General features: G+C 38.9%; 1 protein-coding gene across 1 annotated transcript in view; it reads right to left on the bottom strand.

The window, feature by feature from the left end:
* LOC126345529 (protein scarlet-like) overlaps positions 1-20876 on the bottom strand; it is a 315909-nt gene that overhangs the window by 21355 nt on the left and 273678 nt on the right. The window contains exons 5-7 of the mRNA XM_050002109.1: positions 20690-20739; positions 20462-20595; positions 12948-13100 (exon numbers count right to left, since the gene is read on the bottom strand). Of these exons, the coding sequence (XP_049858066.1) occupies positions 12948-13100; positions 20462-20595; positions 20690-20739 (337 nt within the window). The remainder of the gene's footprint in view (positions 1-12947; positions 13101-20461; positions 20596-20689; positions 20740-20876) is intronic.

Genomic DNA, 20876 nt, shown 5'->3' with positions numbered 1-20876 from the left:
TCTTAATTTCACTATTTGAAGATTTCAGTTTGTTATTACTTGTTGTTTTCCAAATTTTCTTGTCAAATTTGAAAAATAAATAAATGAGGTGATGTAAGGTGTCTTGGCCTCAGTGCAAGCTCAGATGTAAGTAGTCAAGTGGCATCCAGCATTGCAAATGGAGCTGTGGGTGAAGTTCTGAGTTAGATAATGGAGTAGCTGTGAAGTACTTGAACAGCCTGAATGCTGAATAAACAAGTAAAAGAAGTATAACTGTATGTTAAAAATGTGTTCAAAGTTAGTTGGTGCATTGTTGTAGAGATTAGCAGTTCTTTGAATGGCATTATGGTTGATTGTTAAAAACTAAAATATTTCCACTAAGGGAAGTAGACAAAAGGGCATGTGTGTGTATTCACTGTGTGGCAAAGAACAAGTTTCAGTGCAGTAAACAGTTTAAGTATAAATGTGGTGAGTGGATTATTTTCTTTCTTCTACATATGGTCAACTTATTGATTAACTTGGTAAATTAACTGTTCAGTATTTACTCCCCCACACTGATGCGACACATAAATATGCTGGTGCAAAAATTCACTGAGCATAAAAACTTAGGCAATAGTGAACTTCTTTTAAAATGTAAACTATGATAATTTAACTTGAATCTCTTATTTTTTTCTATTAAGGAATCTGGGCAAGATAGCATACCAAAGAATAGATATAGCTAAACATTTGCATAATTTGTCAAATGTTAGTACAAATATTTTATGTTGGTCAGGTTATTTTCATTGATCCTTTACAATATGAGTATGCAATTTTATTGTGCATGTATTGCTGTATTACCTGGTAATATGACAATTACTGTACCTGTGAAACTGTGCTTACCCTGTCACCACTGAATTGTGGAAACAATAATTTACTGTTTTGTAATGCTGTAGTATTTGTTTGTAAACCTGTTGAGTAGTAAATTGTAATAGAATATGCATGTAAATATATGTAACTAAATTCTTGACAAATTCCACATTCAGTGCAAGCCCTTACTGTTGATCCATGGAACATGCATAAATCAATAAAAATTACTTCTCCTTCCCAAAAAACAAGAATGTTCTAAACACAATATAAAATTTTCTCAGTACAGGAATGAAATAATCACCCTCAATAGTAATCCAGTGTGCTAAATGGACCATGCTAGATGACCAGTAACACTACAGAAATTTAATTGTAAACTGAATTTCAAGATACAATTAAGTATTTCAGATAAACAGCAAGTATCTGCCTAAGTTTTGTATCAGTCTGTCTGGCCATCTTTTTATTAAGAGCTGATCTCATATTGCATTTCCTTACCTAATTCATTAAACATCTGAGAATTTGCTTTGAAAACTGAAATGATTTAACAAATTTTAAAATGGTAATTTGTGACAGTGGCTGCTGCAGCCATTCACATTAAGACATGTCACACCTTCAAAAATGAAATGTTTTCACCTACTATTAGGAAGAATCCACTGAATTTAGTAGCCAATGATTTAAATTTCATATCATGCATTACACTACTACTGCCACCTGGCAGTTCTACCTTGCCAAGTTTGTTTCATGGCCAATAATGCTCTCAATTGTTGTTGCCATATTCTTGGAATTCTGAATTTTTTTGGATAGTGCACTACCTTTTTGATGGCACACTAAAGAATTTTACAATACTGGTTCAAGGCACTTTTAAGTGTGATTAGAGAGGGCCCTTTGCTCACTCTTCCCACTACACGATATTTTTATCGCAGATGTTAGTTACACTTTCTCTTATTTCCCACTGTAAACGTTCCTGACCCTTTTGTATAGGAACACTGGATTCATAATGATAAGAATATTTTTAGGAAAGAATTAAATTTCTAGTCCTCCTTGTCCTTAGTAAACTTCTTTCCATTTTTCATCCTATGAATTCTTTCTGTATGATATAATTGTGTCAGCATTTACAGTTATTTAAAATTTTCCCTTTCATTTCTTAGTTAAACCTGAATGATGAGGATGTTTATTCCTGACATTTTAGAATCATTGGCAGATGATCCGTTTATTATGGGGATCACATCTATTTCATTAAAGAGAGATGGATTCAGAAATTAATTATTAATTACTTTAGCACTACATCCTTCTATTCTTCATGTAAATGTTACTATGGGGTAAACTAAAGCTTGATCAGAAATATCTAAGAGGGAATATACAGGGTGTCCAATTTATCTTGACCACCATAAATAACTATTTATCCAGATGAAAATTACAAAATGTTTCAAGAAAATATTCTTTCCCCATCATGGGGACATCAATCAGCATGATTGCCTTCATTGTAGCTTTGTTTTTTACAAAGATATGAACAGCGGTATGACTTTTTTTAAATGCTACCTTGTATTTTTTATTTGGTAATTAATTTCCTCTCGTAAAGAGAAATTCAAACCTTTATCACAGTGTCCCATTCACAGAAACACAATGTTACTAATTACATAACATTGACTTTGAGCCCGGATCACAAACTCGTCCACTTGCTGGAGTTGTCAGAAAACAAATCAAAACCAAGTAAAAACATGACACAATTTGACTTTGACTCTCCTGTACTACTGCCCAGGAGTAGAACATTCAAAGGTGCTTCAAGTGGTGACCCTGGACACTGATACACTGGTACACTTGTTGAATGAAAGAATTATTTACTGTTTCCAGTGTTGCCTGCTCAAGAGAATTTCAAACAAGTATGATATGTTCCTGCATGTCCTCTGGAGTTGTTGGAATATTGTGATAGACAACATCTTTAATGCATCCCCAAAGAAAAAGTCCAGAGGTTTTAAATCAGGAGACCTATCAGGGCATATAACTGTTCCTCCTTGACCAATCAATCTTGTAGGATACTTTTGGTTCAGAACACGACGTGCATGCAAGGCATTATGTGCTGGACATCCATCATTTTGATACCACACAAGCATTCTGGTTCTTAGCGGCACTTCATCCAGAAGAGGAGGATGAATTCATCTGAGGAAGTTGGCATACACTGTGCCATATAGACAAACATTGATGAAATAAGGGCCAATAATTGTAGTACCAAGCATCCCACTCCAGACGTTAACTCTCAATTGGCGCTGATGTTCCACCTGTCTAAGCCAGTGCAGGTTGTCGCTGGACCAATAATGCATGTTCCTTGTATTTACCTGTCATTTGTTTGAGAAGGAACATTCGTCAGTAATTCGGGTTGGTGAGGATTTGCTGATGTACACGATTCTGGAAATCATTCCCATGCAATTCCTGATGTAGGTGTATATGGTAAGGATTGACTGCTGATGTGTAAGAACATGATGTACACTGGTTTTAGGAATGCCAATCTTGTGTTCAAGTTGTCATGTGCTCACAGGTGGATTCATACCAAAGGAAGCGAGAACAGTAACTTCGGCAGCTTCATCTGTGTGAGTGCTACGACGATTGCATTGTTGTGGGTTGAACCTTCCTGTTTCCTGAAGCATTACAAGACAAGAAAACATCCATCAGGAAGGTGGGTTCTTGTCAAGACATTGCTCTTTGTACAGTTCCGCTGCCTGCATAGCATTTCGCCTATCTTCAACAACAACAATAAAAGAAATTTTACATCGATGCACTTTGTAGGAAGGACAGCCTTCAGTATTGCAATTACTGTTCTGCTAACATACATTCTCCATAGATGACTAGCATTTCTACCTTCTCTTCATTGGTGTACATTCTACTCACACAGCTCTTCTACTGACGATGGTTGACAGACTGATGGGTGTGCATTCTACTTATGTTTACATTTGTCCTCTGTCAACAATAGCATGTGGATGTGTTCCATTATCCCGAGTACCTGCATTTTTTCTGGGAGCATTAACATCAATGTTGTGTTACGTAATTAATAATGTTGTGTTTCAGTGAATGGTACACTGGTACATTTGCGAATAGGTCTTTAGGAGAGGAAATGAATTACCAAATAAAATATATAGGGTGCCACTTAAAAAAGACACACCACTGTTCATATCTTTGTAAAAAACAAAGCTACAATGAAGGCAATCATGCTGATTGATGTTCCCCTGACAGCTGAAGAACATTTGCTTGAAACATTTTGTAATTTGCATCTGGACAAACGCTTATTTAGGGTGGTCAATATAAATAGGCCACCCTGTATAGTGAAATCTCTACATAAAATAACTTCCTGGTTGTTTCTGCTATGTCTTATTAGTACCCCCTCCAGCTTTTAATGAAGTTTTAAATGTTTCCTTTTGGGGACCTGTCAACTGTCAAAACTGCTATTTTGTGTGTTTCAAACCCATTACTGTACAGCACTCAAATACCTGTTTAGTGCAGCATCACTGAGATCTATGGCTTATCACTTTATTCTAAATTTTGTGTATATAGCCACTTCATCTTTCTGTATATTATATCTACAGTAATATGAGACTAAATTGTATCTATGTAGGTGCATCTCTTCACTTTATGTGACTTCCAGATAATCTTCTGCTATGCAGAGCATACCTATAGTTACAATTTTTTATTTTCCACTGTCTTGTATTGATATAAGACGTTCATTTTACTTACTGTACAAGCTTCTTACATTTTTATGGAAAAGCCTAACTGTGTTATGACTGTTAACCTTTGTAATGTCCAAGCTGCATTTTCTGTTTCTCTATACATTAATTAATTAATCAATTAATTAAAGTATTTATTAATAGAGTCAATACGTATTTGGCAGCTCTGTCTTTGGAAATTATGTACCTTAGAAAGGGAGCATTGAAAATATTGGAGGTCACAGAAATAAGACAGACAGTGTTCTGGTTACATTTAATACTTCTGGAAATTTTTGGTGCAAGTAACCTGGAAACATTCAGATGTAGGCCATGATGTGCATTGTACAACTTTGTGAGTGGCAGCACACCAATCACATATATGTGTGTGATCACCACAACCTGTTGAATCAGTCCTGAAGATCTCCACTTAGATCATCAGCTCAATTCTTCATCCAGGGCTCACAAGTGGCATAATCTTAATATTTGTGTAAGGACCATTCCCAGCTATGTTCTTGATGTCATTCTCAGCAGTATAGTTGAAGCTATAGTCTAAACTGTTCCAGGCACCCCAATAATTCATATTCTTTACCAAGATCTTTCTCCACGGAGCCTATATTACATTTGACATTGCTGAGCTCTGCATTTGGCTAAAATATACTGTTTAGCTGGTATTCATTATCTAGGAAGTTCTGTACTAGCTTAGACTTTCTTCTCCCATGACCTGCTCAGTCTGTTGAAACAATAAGCAACAAAGAAGGCATTGCAAATCGGAGTACACAAAGCATTAGGCAGTGGCTGCCACAAATTTGCTTCCTGAGTTTGGTACATTTTTAAATGAGGTACTTCAGGCCTGACATCTATCAATAACATTCACAACCATACTTCAAAACACTAAGCAGCAAAAGCTGCTATGTTAAAGTGTCTGCACAAATTTAGTATCATTGTGCATCTGACCAACATGGCCTTCAGCAAAACACGCACGCACACACACACACACACACACACACACACACACACACACACACACACACACACACACACACACACTCATGACCACAGTCTCTGGAGCTGAAGCCAAACTAGGAGCATTAGCACATGGTGAGAGAAGCAACTGGGTTGGAGCAAGGAGCAGGCCGGGACAGCGAGGGAGAGAGGTAGTAAGGTAGGAGGGGGGGAGGGGGGAGACAGTGCAATGCTACTGGAGAGCATGCAGGGACAAGGTGGAGAGAGAGTATGACAACTAAGTGCAGTTGGAAGGTTAGTGGAGGACAGGGGGGAGAGGGAGAGGTAGCGGAAAAGATGAGATGTAAAATAACTCAGTGCATCAGTGGAATGGAGAACTGTGTAGTACTGGAAAGGCGATAGGGAATGAGCTACATGGGTGAGGACAATGACTAATGAAAGTTGAGGCCAGAAGGGTTACAGGATATTTTTCAGTGACCGTTCCCACCTGCACAATTCAGAAAAGTTGGTGTTGGTGGGAAGGATCCATATGGCACAGACTATGAAGGTCTTCTTGAAATGAAGAATGCCATGTTGGGCAGCATGCTCAGCAACAGGATGGCCCAGTTGTTTCTTGTTGATTGTCATGTCTACATAGAATGCGGCACAGTGGTCGCAGCTTAGTTTGTACATCACATGACTGGTTTCACAGGTATCCCTGCATTTGAAGAGATAGGCGATATTTGTGGGTGGACTGGAGCAGGTGGTGGTGGAAGGATGAATGTGGCAGGTCTTGCATTTAGGTCTATTACAGGCTTGTGTGCCTCAGCGATACAGATGGCCGTACCGTAGGTGCAACCACAATGGAGGGGTATCTGTTGAGAGGCCAGACAAACATGTGGTTCCTGAAGAGGGGCAGCAGCCTTTTCAGTAGTTTCAGGGGCAACAGTCTGGATGATTGACTGATCTGGCCTTGCAACATTAACCAAAATGGCCTTGCTGTGCTGGTATTGCGAACGGCTGAAAGCAAGGGGAAACTACAGCCATAATTTTTCCCGAGGACATGCAGCTTTACTGTATGGTTAAATGATACAGACAGCATAGTGAACGCATTATTGTGACCAAGATAGACACAAAGCCCATGCCTACTACAGTAGTACACCACGTCATTTACCAACTGACCTGCCTACACTGTGACGCTTTCTATGTGGGAATGACCAGCAACAAACTGTCCATTCGCATGACTGGACACAGGCAGACAGTGTTTGTTGGTAATGAGGATCACCCTGTGGGTAAGCATGCCTTGGTGCACGGCCAGCACATCTTGGCACAGTGTTACACCGTCCGGGTTATCTGGATACTTCCCACCAACACCAACCTATCCGAACTCCGGAGATGGGAACTTGCCCTTCAATATATCCTCTCTTCCTGTTATCCACCAGGCCTCAATCTCCACTAATTTCAAGTTGCCGCCACTCATACCTCACCTGTCATTCATCATCATCTTTGCCTCCACACTTCCGCCTCGACTGACATCTCTACCCAAACTCTTTGCCTGTAAATATGTCTTCTTGTGTCTGTGTATGTATGGATGGATATCTGTGTGTGTGTGTGTGTGTGTGTGTGTGTGTGTGTGTGTGTGTGTGTGTGTGTGTGTGCACGAGTATATACCTATCCTTTTTTCCCCCTAAGGTAAGTCTTTCCGCTCCTGGGATTGGAATGACTCCTTACCCTCTCCCTTAAAACCCACATCCTTTCATCTTTCCTTTTCCTTCCCTCTTTCCTGACAAAGCAGCCGCCGTGTGTGTGTGGTCTATTTTTGACCTAGGCCTTGTTGGTCAAAAGCTCTTTGTGTAAGTCTTTTTGTTGGCCTATCTGTGACTCAGAATCTCCGCTATGTGGTCGGTAGCAACTACCATTTTCATAATATTGTTACATTGCATCCTGGATTTTCCACTGATTTTACTGTAACTACACACATTTTAACACTTCTATAGCTGCAGATCCATTAAAGCTAAACTTGTAACTAACCATCACTTGTACAGTGGCTTCTTAATCAATGCAGGAATAAATGCTGCTGTATTACTTTTTTCAGTGACTTTTTCTTTACAGATTGTCACTTGCAACTATATACAACGTAATGTAGGCAAAACATTTACACAAAAATTATGATTTCTAAACTATGGCTATGCCTCAAATTAATAATTCATGTGAAAGGTGTGTGTGTGTGTGTAATACACATAATAAAGAAAAATAAGAACAACATACTGACAGGTACAAAGACTGAAGAAGGTAACACATGCAGAAAAACAAAACACAAACTTAAAAACAATGAGGCACTCATTATGAGATCGGACATGGGCAGCATCATGATAATAATTGAACTGGATGATTTCAAAAATAAAACATTAAAATTTCTGGAAGACAACAACATAATAAAGGTAACCAGTGACCCAACACAAAGATACCAGAAAAACACACAAACACTTCTAAAAAAATATCTGACACATATACACAAAACACAAAACAAAATGGCTGAAACAAAAGAACCCCCAAGCACCCACACTGAACAGCCCACTAAAGCTCCACAAGGAGGGCATTCCGATATGCCTGGTTGTCAATTTCAGAAGTGCACCCACATATCACTTAGTCAGAGAAATCCACACATAATTACTGAAACATTACGCATACAAAAATAACAGAAGCATATACAATACCAAAGAGCTGATACAAAAAAATCAAAGACATTAATGTACCCACATCAGCCACACTTACATCATTTGACATCATATCAATGTACACCAATATCCCCACCACACAAACCATCAGTGTCATCAAACAACAATTAGAAGAACAGGCAGAATTTCCAAAACCCCACATAAAAGCAATAGCTAACATCCTAAAACTAATCACAGAGGAAAACTACTCCTCATTTGACAATCAGTTTTACTCGCAAGAAGACGGACTTCCACTGGGGTCACCGATCACTTCTAGCCAACATTTTTGTTAATCACATTGAAAATAAAATATCTGAAACAATAAAAGGACCCAGACAATACCAGATAATATATTGGTATCATTATGTAAATGACATCATATGCCTTCTAGATGAAACACTCAGTCGCATCCAACAACTCCATAGTGATATGAACAAAGTCCAGCCAAAAATAAAATTCACTTTAGAAAAAGAAAACAACAAAATGTTAAATTTCCTTGACCTCACAATACACAGACACATCAACCAACACCAATTCTCCATATTCCAAAAAGTAACCACCACCAGTACAGCCATTCACAAACATTCCAGTCATCCAACTACACACAAACAAGCTGGTTTCCAATACATGCTACACTGACTGAACAAAATTCTACTCACTGAAAGCAACAATAACAATGAATTACAATCAGACAAATAGCTGTAGAGAATGGATATGACACAAACACTATAGATAAACTGAGCCAAAAAAATTAAAACAAAATTAAAAAAGACATCCACCACACAAAAGCCTTCTCACCAACTTACAGACACACAGAACACACATGAATAAGAAACACTCACAACAACAAACGAATTGTTCATTCTCATCTACAACAACAAAGCAGCCCACATTATAGGCAACATACACAAAAAACAAGGGCTAAAACAGCCTACAGGACAAACAACTCAACACAGGGGAAACTAAGGACAACCAACGCAAGCACAGACAAACACAACACATCTTGTATTTACCAACTAATGTGTCAGGACTGCAAATCAGTTTGTATAGGACAGACAAGCAGAAACTTTAATACCAGATTCACAGAACACAGAAGAGCATTAAAAAGTAACACTGTCATTCCACATTTGCTGAACACCTTATGGACTATAAACATAGCCCAAAAGACATCAACACTGATTTGAACATTCTTAAATGCAGGAAGAAAATTATCAAATACAAAAATCTATAGTTGAAGGAAAGCAAGTAATAAATGAATACACATCTCTCTGCAACGAAACTCTGTTCTCTGCCCTCAAGGAATTATTAGATAAAACCAACCTATGGAACTCGCCCCCCACCCATACACACACACACACACACACACACCTTTCACATGAATTATTGATTTGAGGCATAGCTATAACAGTTTAGAAGTCATAATTATTGCATAAAATGTTTTGCCTACATTAAGTTTTGTATAGTTGCAGGTGACAAACTGCAAAGAAAAACAGCCACTGTAAAAACGTAATACAGCAGGAAAACCACACCATGTGGTAAGAATGTATGAATTCACAATTCTGTGTGCTCTTCAGAAAGCTGTACCTACAATTTAGAAACTAATACTTATATGTATTTAAACAGTAAGGATATTCCTTATGTTTAACAGCCATAATAATAATAAAAAACCAGTGGTAATGCTGCAACTGCAGTGAAACATGTCTGGGACAAAAAACAAAATTGTGTTTAGCTAAAGGCGGACCCCACTCAAAACATATATTAAACACTGTGGCTTTCTTTCCGGCAGATGAGGACATCTAGAAAAGGCAAGGCACCATATATCTCTACTTCCATCACAAATCTGATGTTATCATATATGCTGTTTCTGTGGTTGAAAAACTCTCACAGTTTTTCATGCCCATATGGCCACACAACAAATAAGTTGTTGACATAATGATAAAAGCAACTAGGCTTTTCAGGAGCTATGTCCAGGCTGATATTCTCAAAGTACTCCATGAAGAGGTTGGCTATAAATGGAGCCAATGGGCTTCTCATTGCAACACTGTTCATGTGGTTAAAATAATCTCCATCACACAAAAAATACAATGATGTCAAGTGTGCTTAAATAAATCCACAACATTGTTGTCAAATAACTGGGAAAGCAGATCTAAAGAGTCTTTAATGGGAACCCTCACGAACAATGAAACCTCATCATAGCTAACCACCATACCTCCTTCTCCGAAATATAAGCATTTAATTTGACTCAGGCAATCACTTGTATTCTTGGTTTGGTGCTCACAATGACCTAAGTGTGGAGTAAGGATGCTGGCCAGATGTTTAGCTTGTCTGTACATTGGTGATCCAGTCGTGCTTATGATGGAGCATAGAAGAGTGAGCTCCTTATGAACCTTGGAAACACCATATGAAGTAGGTGGATGAAGTGAATGAGGGATGAGTTTCTTAACAACATTCTCTTCCAGTGAAGATAGCTTTAGAAGCTCTGACATTTTCCTCGTTATTCTGGATGTTAGGTTCCTTGAAAATTTTTGATACACCTCCTCCTCCAGCATCAACCGGATCTCTGTGACATAGTCAGATTGATCCATAACAATGGCTGTATTGCCCTTGTCTGCTGGTAATACTACCATGAGAGGATCGTTGCAGAACACGTGAAGACCATTACAGTCAGCTCTTGTTATGTTTGAGGTTGGTGGCTTGGATTTTGAAAGATGGATTTCTTCTGCAGTTTCACTGTGCTTCTTGGAGATGGCCGACTAAATTTCCCTTTCTGCCTTTCTGTGGTTTCCTTCTGTGATGGCATCTGTTGTGCTACTTTGTCTACATCAACCCAGTCCCAATCCAAAGCTGAGAGCATCCCATCAGCTGCAGGTGGGCAGCTATTAGTTCATGGCTGTTTGTATTCAACTGGTATGATGTATCCTCTTTCACAACAGGGCGAAGCTGTCACAACGAAATATTCTCCTGGCGGCAGCATTGTTGATATAGTGGCTCACAGTGGCAAAACATGGAATCATCATCTCTTTTCACAGTATCATAGTAGAAGGCTAGAGAGCTTAATAAATTAGCCTTCTTAATACACAGCTTCCCCAGTCATTTGATGCTGTGTCGGGTTTACTCTCCATAGAGGAGAACACAGTTTCACTACGATATATACTAATAAAATTTTATCGACCTTCCAGCCACATCCAGTAGTTTAAAATCCATGAGCTTTCAACCAAGTTCTCCTGAGCAACCGTCCAGTGGTGACTGTCAGATGACTGCTGCTGCCATCCTTATATAGCCGCACTGTCATCAGTGATGTCATTCGTGCTCGCTGTAGCACAATATATATGGTAATGTTTTCATTGCACTACATCAGCTACAACTTTCCTATGGATGGATTCCATGTTGCACTCAGCTGCAGGCCACAGCCTTTATTGAGTGTGCTGTCAGAAATTTTTAACTCTATTGGATAACACTATTCCAAAAACTGGTAGTCCGTGTAACAGTGTTATAAAAGAAGTGACTGAGTTAAAAATTTCTGCAACTCCCTCAACAAAGATGGCGGCCTGCAGCTAAGCACAGCTTGGAACCTGGCCTTCAGAAAGCTTAAGCAAGCACGGTAAGGGCACAATGAAAACATTACCACATATGGCACTGGAGTAAGCACCAGTGGCATCACTGAAGACAGCACAGCTGTATAAGGATGGCAGCAGCAATCGTTCGACATTCACCACTTGACAGTGGCCAAGGAGAACTTAGCTGACAGCTCATGTCTGGGAATTGATGTGAAGACATATTCTTGTACCAGCCTCCAGCCAGAAATCTTTATGAACTGACAGCGCATGTTTGCATGTTTTAGGCATGGCAAGAAATTCCTTAAGATGATATCAGGAAGCTGTTTGCTGCCATATCACAATGACTGCAGCACAGCATACATGCTCATGGGGATCACTGATGAATAATTTACATTAGTTCCTCATGGGATGAAAAATTATTTACTTACATGAGGAACATCTTCACATTTGATAAACATGGGACTGATGCTTGATGGTATTATACTTTCTGTTTCTGTCAGTGTGTAAAAGCTGTTGCCTGCTGTGGACCAACAATGTATACTTGTTTTTTCATTTATATAACTATCTCTCATCTGAGTGAAATAATTTTTCATCATGAGAAATTATTGTTGTAATAAGAACAAAAACTAGGAGAAGAAAATCAGTTCAAAGACATTTGGGTGGCACAAGGCTGGTGCTTCCCGTTATTTGAATTTTACTTTTGATAAATTATAGATAAAATGGTAACTGCCCTGTAAGCTCTTATGTTTTTCTCGTTCTTGAGGGAAGTTAACATAAGAATGATCACTGTTTTGTTTCAAAAAATTTACAGTGTTTTAAGGTTTGCTTCTGAAATTCCTCAGTAGTCTTATATCATCAGAGCTGAAATGCTGATCCTAATAATAAACAATGCAAGAAACAACCTGCATAACTTTATTCAAATATCATTCTGAGGGAAACTGAAATTGAGTGTACACACTATAGTTATAATAAGAGTAACATCTAGAAGGCTAAACTCTGCAAGTGAAGTCTTAAGGCAAAACAGAACATCAGATGCTTAGAACATCAATATTTTCTGTAGCTATTGTATTACAGTTAAATCTGTAAGGTAACACAAATGCTGTATGTCCTAATCATTTTTATTGGAAACTTAATTAGTGATCATTTATCAAACAGCTGCTTTTATATAAAACACAAACTTTTAAAAATTGCCTATACTATATTGTAATTGCACATACCTGAACAGCTAAAGATAATCTCTTTCTCTCCCCTCCTGACAGTGCTGATAGTTTTGTGTTCTTGCACTTGACGAGGCCAAGTTCAGAGATCAATGAAGATATCCGTCGCTGTCTTTGTAGAAATCTCACTTGGGCATCCATTTTCATGCAAGCCTGTCATGAACACAAAAAAGAAAATATTTTTTATTTGATGTAAATGTTTTTATACAGGTCACACTTACCATTTTGAAAACAAAAAGAGGAAGTTAAAACAAAAGTATAGTCAATTTATGTTTGAAACATATTCAGACTGAATAAATTGTGGGGAATTCTTCACTAAATGTAATCAGTCATTAAAACATTGTTTTATATAATTTCACCAACAGTTCTGATCTCTCATGCTTGGAAGATGACTCTTTCAGTGCAGAGATTCCATATTTTGTGTGTAACCAGCATCAATGACAGTATTATTTTGGCAACAGATGTGATATGAACTTTTTTCATCTTTACTGTTTCCCAGTGCTAATTTTATGTACACACTATTAATAATTCAAAACTGAAGTAAAAGGTGGGAAGTGCATCAAATTCTACATTTAAAATACAACATTTTGGAAGTATCTAGTAATGGATTACATTAAATTTTGGCTCCCCCGACATAACTCTTTCTATAGCTAGTAACTAACAGAACTGCAATAACACTAAAAGCTAAAGAATCATTCTACAGATTTAAATACAATTATACAAACTAATTAAAACAAAAAATACTGAGTTTGGAATAGTCATTTATTTTAAATAAAACAGTGCACCTATTCCAGATTAACAGCATTTTTCATTCCTCAATTGCCAAGCAGTCTGTTGCTGTTTGTATGGTCAAATTGTGATAATTACAAAAAGTGTAAATGTGTTGGCCATACTGTTTACTGTACTGTGACCAACAGGGTATGGCAACATGTTAATAAAGAGATTGAAAGTAATACAAACTAGCAAATGCTAGCTGATAATAAGTTTAATGCTGACACTTGACTTAATGAATCAGTACAGTGCAGTAGGCATGGATCACAATTTTAAGAAACATACACCTTACAAGGAAATAAAATAAAATTTTAGAACACAATGAGATGAAAGTAAAATAACATATTTTTGGTTGCAATTCATCAGGCAAGAACAGCTGAAATTCATGGTATGGAAATAGAATGTAGTACAATATATGGGAATGACATGATCAACTAATCGATACATAGCAAGTGCAGTGTTTCTTAAACTTCCTATGATCATTGATATTTCTGTTCTTCTTAGCTTGCTAATATGTTTGCATCACGATTTTTGGCTGTCTATAATAAAAGTGAATATTACCATGTGTATGTGTTTTACATGAAAATGATATCATTCATAAATAATTGGTGATGCTGAAGAAGAAATTGCATTCTTGTGGATAGGTTATCTGCTACAATTCACATGAATAGATACTGGTTTTGGTCAATGTGATTGCACACCAATGATGGCACCATCCAGAAATTTAAACTTGAGATTGAGATTCTGTAACACCCATTTCCTGTAGTTCAATCACTGGATTCTGCACCACTTACCAAATTGGCTTTGAAAATAATGCTAAAATCTGTGCCCGTTGTACCATCAGCAGGTACAGTGGTGCAACCACAGATCAATGGTTTATCCACCCACATTGCAGAGTCAAGTGACATTGAACCCAATGTAAACATGATACCAGTTCTGGTCCCTCCATCTGCTCCGGTACCACATACAAGAACAACAAGCTTTCAGCTTTTGTGGCTCTCCCACACCATGTTTACCATTCTGGCTCTGCCATTTGTACCCAGCCAACCAGCTCTATGGTTTGCAATAGTTGAAACATTTTCACCCAGCAACAAATCAGTGATGATCTTGAACAGTTCACTTAAGTGATCAGTAATCTTGATCAATGAGTAACTTCATTGGCAATGGATAATATCTTACACTCCTTCTCCAACATCCCTACAATGCCCTCAAAATGCTGCTGGCCTTACATTGCATAAAACCAATGGATCAGATGCTTATGCAGATCCTTTACCTTGAGATGTGTGGTGACAAGACACAATCAAAATTCTGGAAACATTTGTATGTATGATTGATGCCAGTATCATTTTGGACAATATGCCACCACACATCTAATACAATTGCTACCACCAGTCCGATTAACCTTAATTGCTCATAAAGGACAATCATTATCGAAGTTGCTGACAGAGCACACATTATGCTCAACTCATGTGCCACAGGGCACTGGGAGAATTATCATTTCTACCAAAGACAGCCAATACTTGGTGGATCAGTCCTGTGAGTCAATGCTTCATCCGGGGTCCCTACAAACTCTCTATCAAGAAGTTGACTAAGCATTTAAGAGACATTGCAACTATGAACTGTGGCTGCAGGTAGCACCCATACCCACCATGCCCTTACACCCCAGTCATGCATTTATGTGTTACCTTGGTAGGCATTTGGCGCTTTCATTGGCATTGTCGTTTTAAGGCTATGAAGAGCAAGAAATCATATTTGCACCCAAACACCAAACATGATCTGACTCAGGTGTAACAGATCATGATATCCATCTTCAGTGCCTACCAAAAGGACCTGTTGATCCCAGAATGAGATTTTCACTCTGCAGCGGAGTGTGCACTGCAAGTTTCGCAGGAGAGCTTCTGTAAAGTTTGGAAGGTAGGAGACGGATACTGGCAGAAGTAAAGCTGTGAGTACCGGGCGTGAGTCGTGCTTCGGTAGCTCAGATGGTAGAGCACTTGCCCGCGAAAGGCAAAGGTCCCGAGTTCGAGTCTCGGTTGGGCACACAGTTTTAATCTGCCAGGAAGTTTCATATCAGCGCACACTCTGCTGCAGAGTGAAAATCTCATTCTGGAAACATCCCCCAGGCTGTGGCTAAGCCATGTCTCTGCAATATCCTTTCTTTCAGGAGTGCTAGTTCTGCATGTTTCGCAGGAGAGCTTCTGTAAAGTTTGGAAGGTAGGAGACGCATACTGGCAGCAGTAAAGCTGTGAGTACAGGGTGTAAGTCGTGCTTCGGTAGCTCAGATGGTAGAGCACTTGCCCGCGAAAGGCAAAGGTCCCGAGTTCGAGTCTCGGTCGGGCACACAGTTTTAATCTACCAGGAAGTTTCGGACCTGTTGATGTTATGAAATACGTGTGCCATGTAGCACTACTCATTGTGCTGCCAACTGCAGTATGACAGCAACACTTTCACTGTAGCATGACTACACTCTACCCCATCACCAAGGCTAATCATCACTAACTGGTCTTCAGGCTTTATGTTTTTGATTGACATGGGATCAGGTGTCAGCATCTGCCAGCCCCATACTCTCCTGATGCCAAGAAAGCTAGTATGGTCCCTTTAATGGCAGCCAGCAATTCCATCATACACAAGTATGGTTACAAGACTTTGCTGTTTGCCAACAGACTGTTGTCTGGAAATGGACATTCATGTCAATTGATGTAGCTCACACAATTTTGAGTTAGGTTTCCTCAAGTAAGCTACTGTCACTGTGGATATACAGAATGCTTGCCTAACACATTCTGTTGATGGTCACACTGTTCCCCAAGTGAAAGATTGTTCACGTGCTCGGAGGGTAAACAACTTAAATACTTCTTATTGAATGATGAAATGGGACAGTGGGAGTCCTACCGCTGCCAAGTGGCATACAAAGTCCATAACATTGAAGATGATTATGCAACAATCAATCATGAAATTACCAAATCACATACAGAAAACAATGTGTTAGAATTAGAAGATACTCTGAAGGCCACAAAATGCAAGCTATAAGCAGCTCAAAAAACATTGTAGATGCTTAGAACATCTTTACAGTGTGGTCCTCCCTCTAATACAGTGGTGTCTTCTGAAACACAGCAAACCATGAAGCCACAGGGCAAGGCCACATACACAATGGTGCACCGTATTTGTAACAACTGTGGTCCAGCAGTTTCTTTATGGACCCACCAGATCGCGCCAGTACAACTACATGAGATCATAGTTTTTTGATTAGATGCTTCAGTGTGGAATCACAAACCATTTGGACAGTTCTTGAGCCTCACAGGCCTTCTAGCACACAAGAAAGATGGTTCATGGCATCTGTGTAGTGATTATCATGCAGTGAATGCCTGAACTGTCCTGGATAGATATCTGATACCAAACATCCAGGGTTTCACTTGTGCTCCAGTGCATGTGATTATTTTTCACATTGAAGAAATCATTCACACAGGAGAATCGTGAAAACATACCATCATTTGACCTTCGTACATCCTCCCATATGGATGGTAGAGTAACAAGCATCCCTGGCACAAAGAGATAAGTGAAAGATCAGAAAGCAAATAAGTCACCCAGTCTGAATGGAATCCGAATTTGATTTTACAGATAGTACTTTATGGCATTGGCCCATTACTTAGCCTCTCGCCCAGCACAAAGCCTTAAGTGACTGGAAAAAAAGTGCAGGTGACTCCAGTGTATAAGAAGGTAAAAGAATGGACCCCCAAAATTACAGACCAATACCCCTTTCTTCAATTTGCTGCAGAACCCTTGAACATATTCTTAGTTTGAATACATTAAAGGAGCTTGTGTCCATGAATCAGCAATCACAATGGTTTTAGAAAGCATCACTCATGAAAAACTCAGCTTGCCCTTTTCTCTCATGATATACTGTGAACTATGGATGGACCTGCAACAGGTAGATTCCATATTTCTAGCTTTCCATAAAGCATTTGACATAGTGCCCATTGCAGGTTGTTAATAAAGGTGCAAGCATACGGAGTAATTTCACAGATAAGTGAGTGGCTCAAAGACTTCTTAAGTAATAGAACTGAGTACATTGTTCTCAGCTGCAAGTGCTCATCAGATACAAGGGTATTGTTATAAGTGTCCCAGGGATGTGTGAGAGAACTGCTGCTATTCTCTATATACATAAATTATTGGCAGATGGGGTGGGTAGCAATCTGCAGTTGTTTGCTGATAATACTGTGGTGTACAGTAAGGTGTGAAAGCTGAATGACTGTAGGAAGATACAAGATGACTTAGACGATATTTCTGGTTGATGTGATGAATGGCAGCTAACACTAAATGTGAAAAAATTTAAGTTAATGTGGATGTGTAGGAAGAACAGACATGTAATGTTCAGATATAGTATTACTAGTGTCCCGCTAGACACAGTCAAGTTGTTCAAATATCTTGGCATAATGTTGGAAAGCAATATGAAATGGAATGAGCATGTGAGAACTGTGGTAGTGAAGGTGAATGGCTGACTTCTGTTTATTGGGAGAATTTTAGAAAAGAATGGTTCACATGTAAAGGAGACCATATATAGGACATTTTTCCCTCACTCTGTTTGCGAGTGGAACAGGAAAGGAAATGACTAGTGGTGGTACAGGATGCCGGCAGCCATGTACTGTACAGAGGCTTGTGGAGTATCTATGTAGCTGTAGATGTAAATGTAGAGGCTTTTAGTGTGTCGGATGGGCAAAAAGTGTATAATCAGATTCCAATGGCAATCAAAGACATACTTAAAACTGCAGTGATAACACTATTTGGACTGTTTGAGTTTTTGGCTATCCCTTTTGGGCTGAAAAATGCAGCACAGACATGGCTACCTATTTTGCTGAGTTTCTAAGGGGCCTTCGATTTTGCTTTACTTACCTCAATGACATACTAGTATTTTATAAATATGTCCAGTTACTCAGACATCTTTTAAGGGCAGTGCAGCAGAGGTTAATTGACCATGAGATTATGCTCAGTGAAAATAAGTGTGTTGTCAGTGAACCTGTAGTAATCTTCCTTGGCTATAAAATGTCTGCACATGGCATCACATCTTTACATGGGAAGTTAGATACTTTGCAGCTTCTACTCTGACCACAGAATTATCAACAATTGAGGTGTTTCCTCAACATGGTTCATATTTACCAACACAACCTCCTGCGAATCCACTCAAAATGAAAGTCTCTCACAAGCACACTGGCAGGCCACAGGGCAACAGGCAAGCACCTCCTCCAGTTGCTGATGCTAGCCGATATGTAGCACTACACCAAAAGGTGGGTGGATATTGGAATAGACCAAAAAACTCAAACTGGCTAAAAATGTTGGAGTGCTTCAGTGATCTAAGAGAGCATCTAATATTTCTGTCTCCTTGTTGAGGCCCAAACTGTTACCGTCTATGCTGAACACAAATCCATTGTGTCAGCATTTTGAAAGATGAGCAAATAAGTACTCTCCATGCCAATTCAGACACTTCAGATATGTCTACCAAATTACAATGGATGTACATCACATTCATGATACAGATAACATCATAGCCAACTACTTTTCTTGTAACAGCAGCCTAACACCTGTTTAGAACTACAACGACCTCACCACTGAGCGTCTTCAACTGTTACTGAATAATTCCTCCACTGGCCTTTGCCTCCAAGTGTTGGATGTACCCAGTGGCATGGCAAGTGTAAGGTATGGCGTATCTAGAAACAAACAGATACTTTGCTTCACACCTGTTTCGACACAGCATCCACAGCCTAGCACTTGCCACAGGCAAACAGATGAGTGATCGCTTCAATCACGAAACTTGCATACAGTGCCAAAGCATCATAATCAGAGGCATGTGCATACAGATCTGGGACACATTCCCATGTCAACAATGAGGTCTGGACTTGTCCACATTGACTTAGTCAGTCCTCTTTCCCCCCATCTGAATGCTACAGTTACATATTCATGGCAGTGGACATATGCTTACAGTGGGCAGAGGCTGTTCCAACCAAGGACATGTCTGATGAGACAACCACTGGGACACACATGCTGGGTGTGCAGTCAAGTTCAAATTCCCATTTATCCCCAGTGCTCAACACTGTAGGGTGCGGTGGGAGGGGGGGGGGGGGAGGCTATGTGCAAGTGACATAGTCAAGTAATCAACAAGTGGAAAGTGCACTATTTCTTCAAATTCTTTATGCTCTTTGATTTTTCTGTTCTTTTTAGCTTGATAATGTGTTCACATCATGAATTTTTGCTGTTGTATAGTAAAAGTGAAAAATTCGTATCTGTGTTTTATATTTAGACAGTAGTTTTACTACAACAGACTTACTCAAATAGAATACATGGTAACTCAGTGCTTCTTTTTAGTGAATTAGACAATACTGCTACCAAAGAGGTAAGGTAAGAGATACTCAAGAAACGATGATATATTTATAATTAGGTGCAATTTATAGATGTTTCCATGATCCAGAATCCATCTCATACATGCTCGCGTCCTACCACCCTGCCTATTTGCCCATTGCTCTCTTGTTCCATACATCATGACAGGTGACCATGTATTTGTTTTGAAAACTCTCCAAAGCTTTTGCTCTAAACTCTGTTCCTCTTGGTAAAGAAACACATGATTGTGACAGCCTGGAACACACTTTCATTTCTCTGTCCCAGTGTGAATTTAATTAATTTTTAATCTGATAGCTAGAACCCTAACTTAGCATTATGAGAAAATATACTGAGGATTTTTATTTTATATACTTTACCATGAACTCCATGTGCTCTGACACTGTAAGAGAATCAATAGTGAGATCTTGTTGAGGAACAAATCCAGATATACTGCTCATTATTGCTTGGTCTACAGGTCTGCCATTTACTAGAATGTCTCCCTTAGTCTCACCTGTTTTGGGATAAAACAAACAAGCTTAGATTATTAACACTGCAAACACACATGGGATTACCTAAAAGAAGGAGTACTGTAGTTGATTGCCTACCTTTAATCCGTTGACTGATTGTTGCCAGAAGTGTTGTTTTTCCGGCACCACTAGAAGAAAGGAAACAGTGAGAAAGTGAAACACTTCTAATTCAAGTGCTGTTACTTTGAGATTTAACAAATACTAGTTTGGAGTAATCTGAAAGTGTTATTGTCCAAATAGTAACATAATGCAGACATAATGCATA

This window comes from Schistocerca gregaria, chromosome 1 (assembly GCF_023897955.1).
Source record: "Schistocerca gregaria isolate iqSchGreg1 chromosome 1, iqSchGreg1.2, whole genome shotgun sequence".
Taxonomy (NCBI): domain Eukaryota; kingdom Metazoa; phylum Arthropoda; class Insecta; order Orthoptera; family Acrididae; genus Schistocerca; species Schistocerca gregaria.
This window is presented reverse-complemented; position numbering and strand designations above follow the sequence as displayed.